At 34.5% G+C, this 19,033-nt stretch overlaps 1 protein-coding gene across 1 annotated transcript; it reads left to right on the forward strand.

The window, feature by feature from the left end:
- The first annotated feature begins 8,906 nt into the window (after positions 1 to 8,906).
- LOC115953251 lies at positions 8,907 to 9,830 on the forward strand. Its single transcript, XM_031070842.1, has one exon. It carries the CDS (start codon positions 8,907 to 8,909, stop codon positions 9,828 to 9,830), a length of 924 nt encoding a protein of 307 aa, XP_030926702.1.
- Positions 9,831 to 19,033: the final 9,203 nt, after the last annotated feature.

Here is a 19,033-nt window from a genome sequence, read left to right on the forward strand (position 1 = left end):
AAAAAAAAAAAAAAAAAGATGTGTTTGAAATGAGTTTGGATTCATTAAATATATGTGTAAAAACTTTAAGATTAAATTGCTAACATTTAATAGAATTTGGAGCGAGTTTGAGTTATATATATATAAATATATATATATATATATATATATATATATATATATTTTAATAAATTCAAATTTAGAATAGGTACTCTCAAACAAATTTAGTGTTTCTCATTTTTGAGTAACTGCACAAAAGTGGACTAAATTAGACTGAATTGATTGAAGTGGACTAAGGTGAAATGAATAAGATTGAAATGGATTGAATGAGAATGAATTGGACTGAATAGTCCGAATGGATTGAAGTTGACTGAAATGAGTTTGGAGCAATTTGATGGAGAATATCTTAGGCTTTTAGCATTATAAAGAGGAAATTTTACAACAGGCATGAGAAGAATCTGGTGATTAAGAAACTAAAGTTTTACTACAGAAGTATCCATTTCCATCCTTGCAACTAAAAATTTGTCCATTTGAACCGCATTATTATTATTATTATTATTATTATTATTATTTTTTAATATCCAGAAAGCGATAGCAATAAAGGTCCATACAAATCCCAAGCTGGGACAGGAGGTTCTGCTTAGGCCATTCCATGTTTTGTCTAATATTTTGTGCAGTAAAGCACAATCTCCCGAGTCCTGAGCATTTTCTAACAAGAGCAACCAAGCATTTACGAAAGAAAGGCGTTACGTTCACAACATTTTTACTATATTTTCACAACAAATCATAGGTGGTTAGTTGTTATTGGTTTAAATTTGAACCTAACACTAAGATTACTTTTTTGCCTTAACAATAACAACTACTAACAACATATTGCTTATGATTTGTTGTGAAAATATTGTAAAAATGTTGTGAACATATCCTTTCTCTTTATGAAATGCTAATCGGTGGAAACAGACAACAGTAGCAAACGAACAAACATCATCAAAATATTTAAACGAGTATGTTACTTATAACAAAGTAATTCAAATATTCAATGCGTTAGAACTATTTTAAAAGAGGAGAGAAACTTATTACTGCATGAAAATAATATATTGGTTAGATCCCATTCTTTTTCTAAAAGCAAAATAGACGGGTAAAAGTAGAAACATGGCCAAACAATGAAAGACAGCTTTCTTACGAATAAGTTTTATGCTCTAAAAGAACTGAAAATTGGAATATTGACTAAGAGGTCGAAACATACCCATACTATACAAAGGAAGACACCTTTCTTATCCATGTCCACATTAAAGTTTGTATACTCTGGTTATTAAATGGTATCAAAAGGCAAAAAGACGACCTAACAAATGGAATAGCAACTATATTATATTTATGAGACTGTTGAAAGTGTCCAATATTTGACTAACATGTGCATGCATGCAAAGAAAGGAATAAAAGTCCTTTGTGTTGTGGTAGTGTTCCACTCTATAGTTTAAATTCTACCGGCTGCAATATGTCACATATCTTTTTTTATTTTATTATTATTATTATTGTAAAGTTTAAACTTTGGTTATTTTATAAGAAAAATTTAATGGTCATAATAAACTATGATTGGTAGAATATAAAGTAGAATAGAAAAATGTCTTTCTCACTAATGTAAACATTAAAAACAAAAAATGGTATACTTATGGTTAAATGGTATCTTTCTCTTTTCTTTTCTTTTTTCTCAAAGTGTTTAAATGGTATCAAAAGACCAAAAAAAAAAAAAAAAATTGAACTATGAAATAGAATATCAACTACTCTATTAAGATTCCTTTAACCCAAAAATAATAATAGTACTAAGAGAGAGGGAAAAAGAAGAAGAAGTATTTATAAGTGTTAATGGAAAAATGTCCACTATTTGGGAAACATGGGAATACCACACATTGAAAGGAGTAAAATCCTATGTCATACAATTGTTATTTCGCTTTATAGTTTATATCCGTAAAAGTATATTATCATAGTATATGTTTCGGCTTCATACAACATCACACTCACATGCAGTGTGTGAGTTACACTCAGTTATGAGACCCACACACTAAGTGTGATGATGCATGGAGCGGAACACCATATACCTTCTAGATTATACCTTATCAACTGTAGTTTGTCACATATTTGCTATATATTTTTTTAGAACTTTGGTTATTTTATAAAGAAAGAAAAAGAGACAAGTATGGCACATGTTATTTTTTTTTTTTCCATATACTAAATTTTTGTTATTATTTTTTTTTTTTTAAGAAGACGTGGTAAGCTACCATAAGTGGAACACAAAGACCCCTTTGAAATATGCCCACCATTTGTACTTTTCTATGCACGGAAATGTTAAACGACATAATAATCACCAACATAGCATCTAGGAATTTGGACTGTTCAATTGAGAATAAATCTAGAAGGAAAAAGTTGTGCCTCATTATGAAGGATATGGCCAAACCCTCAGCAATATTTATATTTGTATTTTGTTTAGGGTAAAGAGAACCCTTAAATTTACTTGCATCACAAGGAAAGAGATGCCTTGCCATCAAAATGAAAAAATATTTCACCAATATAATTGAATGCCAAGTTATGATCCTCTTCGGCCTTTTGCAATTTAGGTTATGGTAAGACTTAGGTATAGTACTTAGGTATTGTTTCTTAGGTTCTTTTTTTAAGTTTCTACCATGTAGATTTTTCCTCATAGGATGGAAGTGTATTTTTTAGTTAAATAGTTATATGGTTGAATCTTAAGGGGAGAATTTAAAGAACAGCACCTAAAGTATTATACCTAAGTTCTGTCCTTTAGGTTATATTGTGATGGAAGAGAGACTCAGTGGAGAGTCCCTGATAGATAGAACAAAGAAAGAATCTAAGGCTGGACAAAAGAAATGTGGAATGTTGACTAGAAAAGTTATTCTGTGGTGATTGCGTTCTTCCACACTCTACCAATATAGGATATGAGCCTAAATTTTGTAAATCATTACCCAATTCACTTTGTCCAATCGTCTTCCACCATAAAGTTAGTGTCATTATATGTAGAGAGAGTGTTTGAAACTCAGTGTCCTTCATTTTTAACCACATGTTACAGTGGCTTAGTGGTAAAAATCTATTGTGAGTTGTGACCCATCACTTTTATGATTTTGAAAGTTATAAATTTGAACAGTGACATACTCCATTAATGTCCAGGTAATTTCACGCTATAATGCAATGCGAAAGTTTTAGAGTGTGGAACAGTGACCACATCTCTAACCCACTTTTTTTGGGTTTTCAAAAAAATAAAATAAATACCGTAAATGATATGTTAAGCTCATTCAAGGCCTGGCATTAATTAGCCTACGGAATCATATCCTTACTTGTGGTACTTTGATCAAAAAAATAATTCCAACCGAAACATCTTCACGTGGAGAGTGATATGTATGGAGTATGGACAATGTGAATTGTAGATGAAAATACAAATTAATACAGTATTTAATAAGTAGAAAAGAACTTATGCAAACGGTAACATTGATAAGTCACAAGTATATCATCATTTAATTGGAATACAATTCAAGTACCAATTGAAAGTTACCAGCCAAGAACTAGTATACTCTATACTGCAGCATGTCCATCACGACAAAAGCTAATCAAACTCAATGAGAGTCAAGCCAAGATACAAATTAACAATTCAATAAAAGGGATAACTCAACAAGATTAATGTATTTCAACAACCAAAAAAAATAAAACGAGATTAATGTATTAAAAAAATCTCCTTAAAAAAAAAAAAAAAAAAAAATTCTCCCACAACCTTCAAATCCAAAATTAAAGATAATGGTTCTTGTTTTTTCATTTTTTTGAAATGGAAAAAAGAAAAAGGGTCAACTTGACCCAACTTGTCATCATTTTTAATTTTTACGGGCAGGCTATACTCTATAGATTGGCATGTTTTCTCACAAGTCACAAGTTTGAAATTTCTCTATCCATACCAATTTTGAAAGGTTTATATAAAATCAACATATTATTATGAATAAGAAGAAACAACTAATCTAATCTTCCAAGTCTATAAATTATGATGAAATTCTTTAAAAAAAAATATATTTGCGTAATCCCATATATATATTATAAAGAAGCTACTTGCACCGAATTACATCTCGGCCAGTCCTCAGAGTGAACCAAGGGAAGAACAGAGGAGAGAAGGGTTTATCCAACTTAAAATTATAAATAAAAGCCCAACCAGCAATAGTACCAGGACATTTTCAACTAGCTCCTTCAATTATTTTGGGATAGAGGGATAAACTATATGGAGTTGAGGCACAAACTTTTGTTGCTTGGAAAATTATTAATTGCTCTTGGAGAATAGTAGTGTGGTGTTTTATCCTCTCATATTCATAATAGACTCCATAATGAATTTAATCAATAAGATCTACCATAAATATAAAAATAAAGAACATCACATCACCGTACTCTAAGAGCACCTAATAGTTACTCTTGCACAACAAAGCCTAAGGAGTTACACTCCGACTTGCGAAGGTCTTTCCTCTTTTGATTCTTGGATGGGGAATATGGGTCTTTGGATTGGGCATAGATGGAGGGGTATAAGCCCTCAGCGCCCGTTGGCATGGCAAAGGAGAGACGCTCTGACAGGTGAAGGCCTTTGGTCTGATTGTTGATGGAGGGACTACACCTTGCAGTGACCCTAAAGCATGGTTTTTGTTCATTACTTTGTGTTCTTCTACATGGGAGATTCTGCTATCCGCATGTGCATGCTTGCTTATGTAGAACAGGACTATAAAGATTACACGAAGCATATTTAGAACTTAGAAAGGAATGGTTAAGAACTTAAGAACAATGAGATGATGAATGTGTGGAGCATGATGGTTGTTTTTATAACAAGAATCGTGGTACGAGCCAACGAACTGAAAGTAAACGGGGAAAGGGGAAAAAAAAATTGGTGTTGAAAGGGATTAGAATATTAGGGTGCATTTGGTTGGAGATTTTTAGTATCGTAGTTTAAAATGATGTGAAAATTGTCGTTTAAAAAGTATTGTGAAAACACGTGTTTACGGTATTCATAAAGCAAAAATGTGTTTGGTACCATGTTTTAAATAATATGTTTCAGTGTGTTAAAAAACATAATTGTATATTTGGTATCTATGTGTTTTTTTTTTTTTTTTTAAGTTGACAAGTGGCTCCTCTAATTGGAACTGAAATATGAAGTTTTATGTGTTGTCTAATCAAGTGAGCCCCATATTTTTTAAAATATTTACAAAAGTGTCATTAAGTATCATTGTTTGAAATCTGAAAACCAGTAAGAGAAGTTTTTAAAATTTAGTGTTTAAACACTTTAAAATAAGCAACGTAATTCAAATACTCCTAAAAAAACATCATTACCAAATGCGTTGTGTTTTTTTTAGAACCACAATTTTCAGAGTTTAAATACTGAAAACTATTGTTTGGAATTACATACCAAACCAGTCCTAAATGATTCAAACTATTTTGAATGCAAAAATTGTAGTACCATATGACAGTCACAACTTTCGAAATATTTATCCATATGAATGACTGTATATACTGAAGAAAAAATAGTATATTTACGTGAACGTGAAAGTGAAAATGAATATAAAGGCAACTAATCACAGTTTTCCAAGTGAGATAGTTGAAGCAAAATATGAGTTTGCTACTATAATTATTCTTCTAACCAACTTGCTCACTTATTTAATAGAGTAGTTCCAAGATCACAAATTATTTTACAACATTTTTACTATAAATCTGATATAGTAGATTGTGAGTGGTTAACTATCACTTACACATAGACCCACCATTTTTTATTTACCAATCATATTCTACTGTGTTACAATTGTGATAAAAAAAATTGTAAAAAATTATGTGGTTGTAGACACCCTCTTTCGTTCTCCAATTATAATGTATGCCTTTTGCGCATGTGTCCCCCCAATGATAAACTAATTAAATGACATGCATAACTCTTTAATATCTCTCATTTGACACTTTATTATTTTATTTTTCAACTTCTCTATTTATTTATTCACAGTTTTTACTATCAACCTTTATTTTAATTACATTTGAAGCTACAATTTTTAATCCATGCACACTTGTCTTTTTTTTCCTTTTCTTCATTTTTCCACAAAATCCTCAATTTTTGAAAGCTATATCCAAAAGAAAATCAAGTTTCGTCCCTCAAACTCCTGTTGTTAATTTAATTTAAAAACAATTGCATTTTAATTCGAATACTAGCAAACCCAGCTTTAGTGGTCCCAAAAGAAAAGGACAAAATAAAACTGAATAGTGAGACATGCATTTTGGGTACACTACTGACAGACACCTCCCACACTAAGCAAGTCCGGCGTGCCCTGAGCTGGAGGATTTTTTTTGTCTTGGTTGTCATTCCACTGTTCCAGCCGGGGCAGTGGAGTGCAAACAAAAATGCACAGACTGATAACGGGTGGATTTTAAAAATTTTGAAAAGAGGGAGTGGAGACGATATAAGGACGGAAAAAATAACAATAGGGGAAGAAAAAAAGAGGAAGAGGAAAAGGGGAAAAAGGGAGAGACCATTTTTTTTGTTTTCCATTGGATTCAAGAACAAAGGGGCGGATCTATTTCTCAGCTCCAAAAAAAATCATTTTCAGGACACTTTTTTTTTGCATTCTAATCTTCAAAAAAGCTTTCAAAAAACACAAAAGGAAAACATTGAGAGATTGAGATTTCTTGGGAGTAAACCCGGTCCTGAGGGGGGACAAATCTCACACTGTACACAGGTATTTCAGCACTTCTCCGTCAACCATTGCCGGTGGAGTATCGCGTGGTGGGAGGGCCATCCATCAGAGAGCGCCGTTGTCGTCGCCGTTCGTCTCAACGGAGTCACCACTAAATTCGTCCAAGGGAGCTAGGTATGTTTTCAACCTTCCCACTCTTTATTCTTGTGTGATTCAGTGGTTTGAAGTCATAGCTTTGCTGGGTATTTGTTTTTCTTTTCAGTCTGAATGTTAAGGCTTGGCTGTCTTTGTGAACAATGAATAAAACTTGTTTGTAATGAAGGAAAGCTTTGTTTTGATAACCGGTTAAGTAATGAAAGAAAGCCAAAAGAGAATAGTGGGGTTAAATCATGCATGTGACTTCTTAAAAGATGGGCCTAGGCATTGAAAACTTGTGAGAAGACATAGCTTCCTTTCTTTTTCTTTTCTCACCGTAGCTAGCCCTTACATGTTGGCTAGACTCATGTTGTTTCCAACAACTCTCATGATTTTATGTAGTTTCAGTTCTCGGACTAGAGTCTAGGAGCCTTATGCTCTCTGTACCCTAGCCTGTAGTATTGTGGTTCCTTTCTCCCTGAGAAAGAAGAGACGTCCCTTTAGTAACTTGGTTACTGTTAGGAAGAGTGGTTTAACCTCTGTTTTGTGTTGTGAAGTGCAGAGCGAGGGTGAATGGAAGATTTAACGAGACGATGCGATAGGTTATCTCTCTCTACGAGGGAAGACAAGAAAATTACTCTGCCACAAAAGCAGAGTACACCTAGCTTCATGGTAGCAGCAAAGTTTTTTACAAGGAGAACTTTGAACATGGAGGCTGTAGTGCGTACGTTTCGTCCCCTTTGGCGAACGAAAGAAGGCTTTGAGGTTACGAATACAGGGAATAACGTGCTACTGTTTGCGTTTGTAAGAGAAGTGGATGCTGATAAAGTTCTGATGGGAGAACCGTGGTCTTACGACAGACACCTGGTGGCGTTGGAACGGTTTGACGGGAGGAAAACTATAGCAGAGTTAGAATTCAAACATTGCTCCTTTGGGGTCCAACTACACAATCTACCATACAAGTTCATGTTTCCAGAGACTGCTATGGTAATAGGAGAAACTATAGGTCCGGTATCTCGGTCCCAAGATGTTTCGGAGATGAAAGGGGGATCTTTTATGCGTGTCCGAACCACCATTGATATCTCTGCCCCCCTCTGTAGGGGCCGTAGAATCGTCTTTGATGATGTTAGCGAGGGATGGGTGGAATTTCAATATGAAAGATTGCCGAACATATGTTATTGGTGCGGTATGCTCACTCATGCTGATAAAGAGTGCGAAGTGTGGCTTAAAAGCAAGGGAGAGTTATCAGTAGATAATCAACAATTCAGTCCATGGTTGAGAGCCTCTCAGTTTAGTCCGGCCAGGCGGCAGACCATGGAGGTTAAAGGCTTTGAGATGCATCAGTCTGTGCATCAGACAGGCAGGGGCAGTGGTAAGGAAGGTGACCTAACCTCGGGGAATTCAAGGGCAGGTAAGGAGCCTGTGCAGGAAGTTAGGGTGGCGGTGACAGGGGAAGTCACAGAGGTGTCAGGACTGAAATCTGGAGCAATCTCAGCTAACCCCGAGGCTGGTGTGTCCAAGAAAACTTCACAACCTCCACAAGATTTTGAAGCGCTCATTAAGGAAATTGACAATGCAATTAATATGGAGAGTCAGACGTCAAATCAAGCGGAGATTGGAATAGATATTGTCTGCCCAAATAGGGAAGAACGAAGGGAGTTGGAGTTAGTTGCAAACGTAGATGACAGTCAGGAAATGGGACAAGCAGACAGGGGGTGGGCCTATAGAAACTTTTGTGTTGGGCCGGTCAGAGCCCAAATCTATTTCTAAAGTGGGTCAAGTGGGTCGTAGAAAAATAAATAAAGTGGTGAAGGGGGCTGACTTAGTTTCTGATGGACCTAGTGTAAATGGTGAACTGAAATCAGGTTGCTGGACCAGAAGAGCCACTAGGCCCAAGCAGGTGACAGCAGATAAGGATGCTAAGGAAGATGTGGGCCTGAAACGTAAGGAAAGGAAGGAGTGCAGCTCTGAGAATGTTAAGCAGGAAAAGGAAAAAAGGCAGAAAACTGATGAAGAGACAAAAAAGCTAAGCGTTTTATTTGCTACGCACCTAGGATCGGCGGAGGCTGTTGAACAGCCCCGCCGGACCCAATGAGTCTACTCAGTTGGAACTGTCGGGGGCTTGGGAACCCCCAGACAGTGAATGCCTTAAAAAAGGCTATTAGGATAGAGAAGCCCGATTTGGTTTTCTTAATGGAAACAAAGTCTGATAAGGAGTGGATGACTAGTGTTAGGGACAGATGTGGTTTTAAGGAAAGTTTTGTAGTTCCAAGCTTGGGCGCCAACGGTGGGTTAGCTCTTTTCTGGAATTCGAATAATAAGGTGAAGGTCAGCAGCTCTTCTCAATCCCATATTGATGCAAATGTGGATGGTTCTAGTATTGGGGGTGCTTGGCATTTAACGGGATTTTATGGAAACCCGGTTACATCATTGAGGTTGGATTCGTGGAGATTACTCAGCTCTCTTTGTGTCGGGTCTAGTCTTCCTTGGTTGGTGATTGGAGACTTTAACGAAATTTGTTGTGCTTCTGAGAAGGAAGGTGGTGCACAAAGACCCAACCAACAAATGGCTGGGTTCAGGAATGTTATTAATTTCTGTGGGCTGAAAGAAGTGGAGTATATTGGGCCCAAGTTTACTTGGATCTATCAAATGAGGAATGGGTCTCAAATAAGGGAACGCTTGGATAGGGCTCTTGTATCTGTGGATTGGTCCATGAAATTCCCTTCAGCCAAACTCTTTCACCGTTCCTCATCAGTGTCTGACCACAGCCCTATTCTCTTACAGCTTACAACCACAAAAAAGAAAAAGAATGTTAAAAGGATCTTTAGATTTGAATCTATGTGGTTACAAGACCAAAGGTGCGAAGGGGTGGTTTTGGATGCTTGGCAAGAAGGTCTGGTCAGTGGGTCGGACTTCCCAATCCTCAGTTGTTTGGAGTCGTGTAGGCATAAATTGGAGGCGTGGAATGTGGCTGAATTTGGGCATGTGGGCAAGGAGATTTCTCGGCTTCAGTGACAACTTGAGGAGCTAGAATTGCTGGCTGCTTCTCCAGGTACAATTAAGGCGTTAAAGGAAACTAGAATTGATCTTAATTGCTGGTTAGAAAGGGAAGACGCTATGTGGAGGCAGAGATCCAGGCAGAATTGGTTTCGAGAGGGTGACAGGAACACAAGGTTCTTCCATGCTAAAGCCTCTTCTCGATTTCAGAAAAACTTCATTGAGGGGGTTTTTGATGCCACCGAAGTTTGGCGGGAGGAGGATGGGGAGATTGAAGATTGTTTTGTGAAGTATTACTCTGATTTATTTACTTCGTCTAACCCCTCGGATTTTTCTGAAATAGTGGAAGCTGTGCAACCAAAAGTGTCTCCGGATATGAACATTAAGCTTACCAAGGAATTTGGGCCGAGAGAAGTGCTGAGAGCCTTAAAGCAAATGCACCCGTCTAAAGCGCCGGGCCCGGACGGTATGCCCCCCCTCTTTTTCCAGCATTTTTGGCCTACTGTTGGTAATTTGGTTACTAAAACTGTGTTAGACTTTCTCAACAATGGGGTTATTCCCCCTAAATTTAATGAAACTCACATAGTTCTAGTCCCAAAAAATAACAATCCCAAAAGAGTGACTGAATACCGCCCTATAAGCCTGTGCAATGTTATATACAAGATTGCATCCAAAACACTTGCTAATAGGCTTAAAAAAATTCTGCCCCTTATTATCAGTGAATCACAGAGTGCCTTTGTTAATGGTAGACTTATATCGGATAATGTGCTGCTAGCATTCGAAACTATGCATCACATTGGTCAGAGGAAGAGAGGGGAAGTTGGAGAGATGGCACTTAAGCTTGATATGAGTAAGGCATACGATAGGGTAGAGTGGACATGCCTTGATAAAATTATGGAGAAATTGGGTTTTCACCAAAGGTGGAGGGATTTAATGAAGCAATGCATCACTTCGGTCACATACGCAATTAGGATTAATGGGAAACCTCGGGGGCATATTACCCCTACGAGGGGCCTTCGCCAAGGTGACCCCCTCTCCCCCTTCCTTTTTCTCTTGTATGCGGAAGGTTTGTCAGCACTTATTAAAAAATCTGTCACTTTGGGGGAAATTGAAGGCATTGCTGTTTGTAGGAGAGGCCCTAGGATTTCTCACCTATTTTTTGCTGACAATAGCATTATTTTTTGTAAAGCTACTAGGGTGGATTGTGATGCTTTGCAGCGGGTCTTGATGGTGTACGAGCAAGCTTCAGGGCAGCAACTCAACAGAGCTAAAACGGCCCTGTTCTTCAGCAAGAACACGAAGGAAACCGTAAAGGAAGAGATAAAAACTAGATTTGGGGCCCAGGTCATAAAGCAACACGAAAAGTACCTGGGATTACCCTTGCTGGTGGGGAAGAATAAGAGAAATTCCTTCAAGGAAATAAAAGAAAAGCTGTCAAAAAAACTTGCTGGATGGAAGGAAAAACTCCTTTCGAAGGCGGGTAAGGAAATTCTCATTAAAGCTGTAGCCCAGGCAATCCCCACATACTTGATGAGCTGCTTCAAGATCCCTGATTCATTATGTGATGAAATGACTAGCATAATTAGAAGTTTTTGGTGGGGTCAATGCAAGGAAGAAAAGAAAGTGGCATGGATTAGCTGGGATAAACTTTGCACGCCGAAAGCTCAAGGTGGAATGGGGTTCAAACAACTAAAGCTTTTCAACTTAGCTTTACTGGCTAAACAAGGTTGGAGGCTTCAATCGGGTAAAGACTCCTTATTGTTTAGGGTGTTTAAAGCTCGGTATTTTCCCAGTTGTGAATTTGTTCAAGCTGAAATGGGACATAACCCGTCCTATGTTTGGAGGAGCTTGTTGGCTGCACAAGGGGTGGTGAAGAATGGCATTCATTGGCAAGTGGGTAATGGCCAAAAAATCCAGATTTGGAAGGACAGGTGGCTGCCTAATCCGTCACAGTATAAGGTAATCTCTCCACCTTCCCTACTTCACCATGAGGCTCGGGTAAATGAGCTTATTGATGGAACTATTGGGGAGTGGAAATCAGAGCTTGTGGAAAGTGTCTTCCTCCCATCCGAGGTAGATACTATTCGAGGAATAGCGTTAAGCGCTGCCATGCCTGAGGATAGGCTGATCTGGGCCCCGACTGCAAATGGTAGATTCTCGGTTCGAAGTGCCTATACTTTGGCCTTGGAAGCTGCCTTTGGGAATGACAGAGCTTCGGCCTCTGATGACAGTAAAATGTACAAGTTCTGGAGGTATATTTGGAGCCTTAAGGTCCCCCATAAGGTTCGTCATTTCACTTGGCGTGCTTGCAAGGATATCCTTCCCACCAAGGCTAATCTGAAGCGTAGGAAAGTGCTGCTAGACGGGAGTTGTGATGCTTGTAAGACTATGGAAGAAACCTCAGGTCACTTATTTTGGGAGTGTTCACGGACTCAGGAGGTTTGGGCTTTGACCAAGCTTTTCCCGCCAAACCATAGAGTTTTCTTCCCTTCCTTCTTGGACTTGCTGTGGTTTGGGGCCATGGAGAAGAATTGGGATCCTGGGGATGTGGCGAAGGCAGTTATGGTGGCTTGGGCGTTGTGGACTAACAGAAATGAAGTGTGGCACAGTAAGAAGCGGAAGAAGGGTAAGGCTATTGTCTTTGGAGCATTGGATTATCTCCTTGAATACCAGATGTGTCTGGACAGTCCGGAGCGTCCTGCCTCTAGCAGGCCTACATTATGGTCTCCCCCTCCCCCTTCTCGCTATAAGATCAATGTGGATGGTGCGGTATTTGGGGCGCAAAAAGCTGTGGGCGTTGGGGTGGTGGTTAGGGATGAGGAAGGGAGAGTTTTGGGTGCCTGCTGCAAGAAAATTGAAGCTCCAATGGGTGCACTAGAAGCCGAAGCCAAAGCTTTTGAGGTAGGCCTCCAATTCGCTAAAGACATGCTTATTCATGACTTCATTTTGGAAGGGGACTCCCTGTTATTAGTTAATGCCCTTAATGAAATTTCTCCTCCTCCCTCTGCTGTTGCTGCAATTGTTTATAGTTCCCTCTCTGCTCTTAAGGACTTCCGTAAGGTAGAAATTTCTCATGTAAAGAGGGCAGGCAATAGGCCTGCCCATCTATTAGCCAAATATGCAAAAAACATTAATGATTTTAATGTTTGGGTGGAGGAGAGTCCTAGCCTTATTGATCAGGCTCTCCTGCAAGATGTTTCTTTTGCTGCTTGTATTCAATGAAGTTCATTCAGTTTCCCATAAAAAAAAAAAAACAACTCTCATGATTTTGGTTTCCACAAACAAAATGAAAAAATATACTTTGTTTTGTTACTTCAAATCAGAGGTAAGTCCTTAATTTCGGTTTCCACAAGCAAAAATAAAAATATACTTTATTATTATTACTCTTATTATCATTATTATTATTATTATTATCATTATTATTATTTTTACTTCAACTCAAAAACAAGTTTATGCCTTCGGTTTTCACAAACAAAAATAAGAATATGCTTTATTTTTTTTACCAAGTCCATGTTTTCGGTTTCCAAAAATAGAAATAAAAACATACTTCATTTCCTACTTCAAATCAAAACCAAGTCACAAGCTAATCTGATTAAGCCCACTTTTCTCTAAAAAAAAGTAATCCTATTGGTTCCCTTAAAATGAAATCTTCTCATGTTGCTCAGATCATGGCTTGGAAGAATTTAAGCTTACACATGTTTTATATATATATATATATATATATATATATAGTAGTTGTTAATTTCTTTGTCATTATTTTGTTTCGTTATTAACTTGTTGCTTGTTTTTATCATCGTTATTTTGTCTTATGATTTAGCTTTAGGCCACCATGTCATAAAATCAACTACTTGCTTGATTTGGTGTAATGAATTCGATTAGTAATATTGTGCCCATCGAACGATTAATTGAATATCAAATAGTCCTTACTTATTTAGTAGAGACCGGTAGACATACCGGGCGTGCGTGGGTGCCTCATACCTTTCCACGACGTAATTTGACCCCCGAACTTGTCCTTGGTGGACGTAGACCATTTTTCTTATCCATTGAGTCAATCAAATAAAAAGAAAGGGTTTTATTTCTTGTTTTATTTTCTCTTAAAAAAAAAATAATAAAATAAGTGACGACTCCTCAACTTTTTTTTCAAACTCATGATTTTTCTAATAAAAAAATACTCTCAAGATCAAACCTTCATTTTCTTGAAAACCCATCCCAAGAGGCATCACGTGGTCGTGTCTACAGTGGTCTTAGACTTTTCCTATTTAATAAGTCCTCGTAAACAAAAAGGAAAAAGTTCGGAGGATCACACGTAAATTACACCTCATGCAATCCACGTATCAACCAATATGAAACTAGTGTGAAAACTACTGTAGTGGCTTTGGCCTTATGTACCGAAAACCAAAGAGAAAAAGGTTCCAGAGTAGCAGATCTATATATTACACCTCGTCCAATCTTCTTTCAACCAATATGAGCTGCTGTGTGCTTTGGTGGCCAGATATATATATATATATATATAAAAGGTCTTGCCCCTCTTGACTTGAAAAAAAAAAGACAAACAATACAAAGAAGCATTCTCACAACAACCAAATTGATACACTGATATATGAAAAAAAAAAAAAAAAAAAAAAAAAAATCCAAAATCTATCCTATTTTAATCAATAAGCCTAACACCTAAGAAAAAAGCACTAGCTCTCATCACTGTCACACATGATTTCCCAATATTTTTCCCTTTCAAATCGGCCACAACAACTTAATCAATGGGCCCGTATTAATATTATGCACAATATAATAATAATAATAATAATAATAATAATAATAAGTAATCTAAGGGACACAATAAAATGTTATAACAATTATAATTGTTTATAATTTTTTATTTATTTATTATAAATATCTATTGATTTTCTTTAGACTTTTTTTTTTTATATTTTCTTTTAAGTTTGCTCACTTTGAATTGAAATTCTGATTCCGCCACTATTAATATATATATATATATATATATATATATTAGAAATTTAGAATTAAGGGGAATAAAATATGAGGTGTGGCCAACCATAATTTTGAACGTGTTGTTCACTTATATTGGTGGAACCAAAAATTTATGTTAGTGAGATCAAATTAAAATGTGGGGATTATTTTGTTTTGTTAAGATGCAAATTACACCATTGACCATTTAAATTTAATGAATTATCATTTTTTTTTCTATAAATTTTATTTTTGTTATTTTATTTTTTAAGGTATATGTTTGTTATCAACATTAGTCCTTCCATCTATAAAATCCCTTAGTGATTAAAAATTATTTTTCAATACTAAAAATAAATATATTTTCATTTTATTTTGACAAAATTACAATTTAGATTTTTTAAATTTGGTGAATTGTCATTAAAAAAATATTTTTACTATTAGAATAAAAATTTATTAATTTTTAGTGTTAAAAAATATTTTTTAACAGTTAACATAATTCATAGACAAGAAGAGTAACTTTGATAAGAAACATAAAAATTAAGGAATTAGTGACAGAATGAAACTTAAGGGACCAGAATAATAATTCATCCAACTTAAAAGGTATAACTTGAATTTTAATTTTAAATTTTTTTTTTTTTACATATTATGTATTAGGTTATATATTTTAGTATAAAAAATTTATCATGAACACAATGTTATACGTCTTACCTATATTTGATCTGTTATAATTAGATACTGAGTAGGTATAGAAGGAAGCTTAAAAAGGGAAAATATCTCAACTTAAACTATAGCCTACATTATTTTAGAGAATAAAAACTATCAAGTATCAGAAATTTTTTTCATCAAAAAAAAAAAAAGTATCAGAAATTTTTCTTCGCAATTTCCCATTTAATATTGATTGATAAATTATATATAAAAACTTCTTGTTGAATTTTTTAAAATGCTCTTTTGGATTTGAAGTTTCAATAGAAGAATCCAATATTGTATATATATATATATATATATATATATATCAACACCTTTTCTTTTTAAAGAATGTATCGGTAGTTTTAACTTGGACATATCTAATTTTAAAAAATTAAATTATAAAAAGAATTAATAGTTTAATACTAAACCATCCTAGTTTTTTTTTTTTTTTTTAAATATTAGTAAGATTTAATAGATTGGAATTAAAAAATCCTAAATATGGCTGAGAGTTTTTCCTTTAATAAACAGAAAGACAACAATTAAAATTTTTTAATGATATGGAGATTCAAAAAATTATGCGCTACGGAAATTTCAAATAGACAAATACTAAAAATTCTCTTTACCTTGCCTATATATATTTTTTGAAAAATATTAATTATGAAAGGAATATATAATTTATAATATATGCTAAACAAAAGTGGTTTAACTTTTGATTGAACTCATAATATACATGCCAAATAAACTTTTAAGGTCTCACAAGTTTACTAATTATTAAAGGAATATATAATTCATAATATATAATAAAGCAAAGTGGTTTAACTTTTGATGAACTCATAATATGCATGCCAAATAAACTTTTAATGTCTCACAAGTTTACTCGTTATTATATATATATATATATGGAGAGAGAGAGAGAGAGAGAGATTCATATATAAATATAAACATAATAAATACCTAATACTAGAATATATATATATATATATATATATATTATCTAATGAATGTCAATTAATAATTATTATAATTATATAATTTTATATATAGACAAAAAAAATTAGAGTAGAGGAAAAAAAAAATCTTCAAATTGTACATGCCCTTTTATGTGTGTGTGAAATTGTTGTTGACGCAAATACAAGAAAAGTGGAAATAATACAAAAGAAACTAAATAATATATATATATATATATATATATATATATATATATAATGATTTTGAAAATATTTTTAATTGGAAAAAATTATACAACATAATTGAACTGAGACACAACACTTGCTCTTTTTAAGGAGATTCAAGCCCTCAATTGACAAAACATAAAACTAGTGCAGACCTTCTCTAATTTGCCTTCTCTAAGATACAAGTGAATAAAACTAGTGTTTTGTGGCTTGAACAATCTCTACACAAAGTGTTGAAACCCAAAGCTCCACTAGAAAAAATACATTTCTCTGTCAAAAACCTCGGTATTTTATAGTGTAAAAATGCTATTTTATATATATTTATATATATATATATATATATATATATATATATATATATATATAAAACTCATCCTATCCATATATATATATCAACCACGAAGATGACAATATATACGATGTTAATGTAACAATGACTCAGGTGCTTTGGTCCGATGCATATAACAGCTTGTTCACTTATGTAATATGGCTTGTAGAAAATAAACAGCAAAAAAGTTAAAACTATTTAATGGAGAAAATATATATCTGACAACCTCGTCCAGTCCACTATCAACCAAAGATGACTATATTTTGATCGCGTAGTAGTCTAGTAGTCTAGTATAGTGTCAAGTGTGAAATTGACTCATGCTGTTTTGGCTCGAAGCTTGCTTAAATATAAAATGGAAGGGGAGGAATAGAATTTAGATGGGTTTGATGCAAGGTGAAAATGACTGAATTAGGAAGGCATGAATGAACGAAATCTAAACAGAAGGCATAAATGAATGATAATAATATATAATGTCTTCATCCAGCCCACCATCAACTAAAAAGTAAAAATTACTTCAGCAGTGCTTTACTCCAACTTAACCGATATGCAGGAATGGAATTAGGAATTTGTTCTAGGGGACTGACCTCTAGATGATTATATGAAACTGATTATGTAGTCATGTTTGCGTTTTCTATTTGCTTAAAATGGTGAATGAAAATTTTCATATTTTGTGACGAATACTAAAAGTCTAAAACTACACAGAAACTCTTAATTCAATTTCTTTTTATAATTGTTTAACATCGAATGTTTTGAGTAGATGCTATATTTTATATGAAATCGAATTAGTCATATATTAATTATTAAGTAATTGAAAGATTTATAAGTTTTATATAAAAAGTTAAATTTAAATTGAGCATTTGTATAAAATTTGTAATATATTTTTAGCTTTATTCACTTGTGATGAGATAACTTTGGCTTTATCCAATCTTTTACCATCTTAAACATTTTTGAATTTTATTTTCGAGAAAATAACTTTGTTTACTACTCACAATATTAACAAATTTTTGCGATACACTAGATTTCTAGTATATATAACAATTATTTGACCCACGAACCAAGAATAATCATTTGTAAGAAATTATTATTTCAATCCATCTCTCAAAAACTCAATTTTCTTTTCAATTTGACATCTCATGTGAATGGGATATATATATATATTGGAGAATGTGAATGGGATATATATGGTCATCTCATAAGCGGAATAGAGCTCTTCTTCGTTTTATATATGTAGCTATATATGTCATGAACTGATGCAAAACTCTCTCTCTCTCTCTCTCTCTCTCTCTCTCCATATATATATATATATATATATATATTCTTTAGCTGTGATTGTTAATCGTTTGGTTTATTTGGACTCAGTCTTTAATTCAGGACCGCTTGATGTTGCACCCTTAAGTCGCTTTGGTTTAATGTCCTCATTCCCAGACTTACACTGTTTGGTTGTTGAATCCTTATTCATGACAAGGATGATCAAGTGATTGCCAATAGATTTTATAGGTCAACCTTAAATTTTGTTGTGGAGGAGTAAGGAGTTGAACTCATTGTGTAAAAACTAGCGAATTGGTTTTGGTTCATCAACTTGCTAATAGGACTACTAATTAAAGTTGTTTGCTAATCTACTAGTGAGAATATATGACTGCGTTAACGTATGGCTGGAGAGTTTTCTAATTTCATTGTCACGTAAGTGTCTATGGATGTAGCTACTATTCTCTAATATAGTTTCTAGTTTCTATTCTTTCTTATTAAAAAAAAAAAAAAACTAATTTGTTAAAGAATTATGTATATTTTATCTTAGTTTCCTACTTTTCTATATTATAAACATTTGTTACATCACTCACTCTATCTCAAGTGACTCTCTGCTTACGCTAAAATATTAAAATAAATAAATAAAATTTTTGACTTTTATATAAAAAGTTTTGCACTTTGCCTTAACCAATTAAGAAGCAAATTAGTTTGTTTATGTCAACTAAATAGCAAAAAAAGGTTGTGAATTAAATCAGAGAGAATGTCCACGACTATAAGAAGCAAATGCCAATTGGTCGTGAAAACAACGACCCCGTGGGAGAAACCAC

Source organism: Quercus lobata, chromosome 7 (genome assembly GCF_001633185.2).
Source record: "Quercus lobata isolate SW786 chromosome 7, ValleyOak3.0 Primary Assembly, whole genome shotgun sequence".
Taxonomy (NCBI): Eukaryota; Viridiplantae; Streptophyta; class Magnoliopsida; order Fagales; family Fagaceae; genus Quercus; species Quercus lobata.

Coding starts and splice junctions, on each gene's coding strand:
- LOC115953251 (XM_031070842.1), top strand. CDS start 8,907: ATGAGTCTACTCAGTTGGAACTGTCGGGGGCTTGGGAACCCCCAGACA.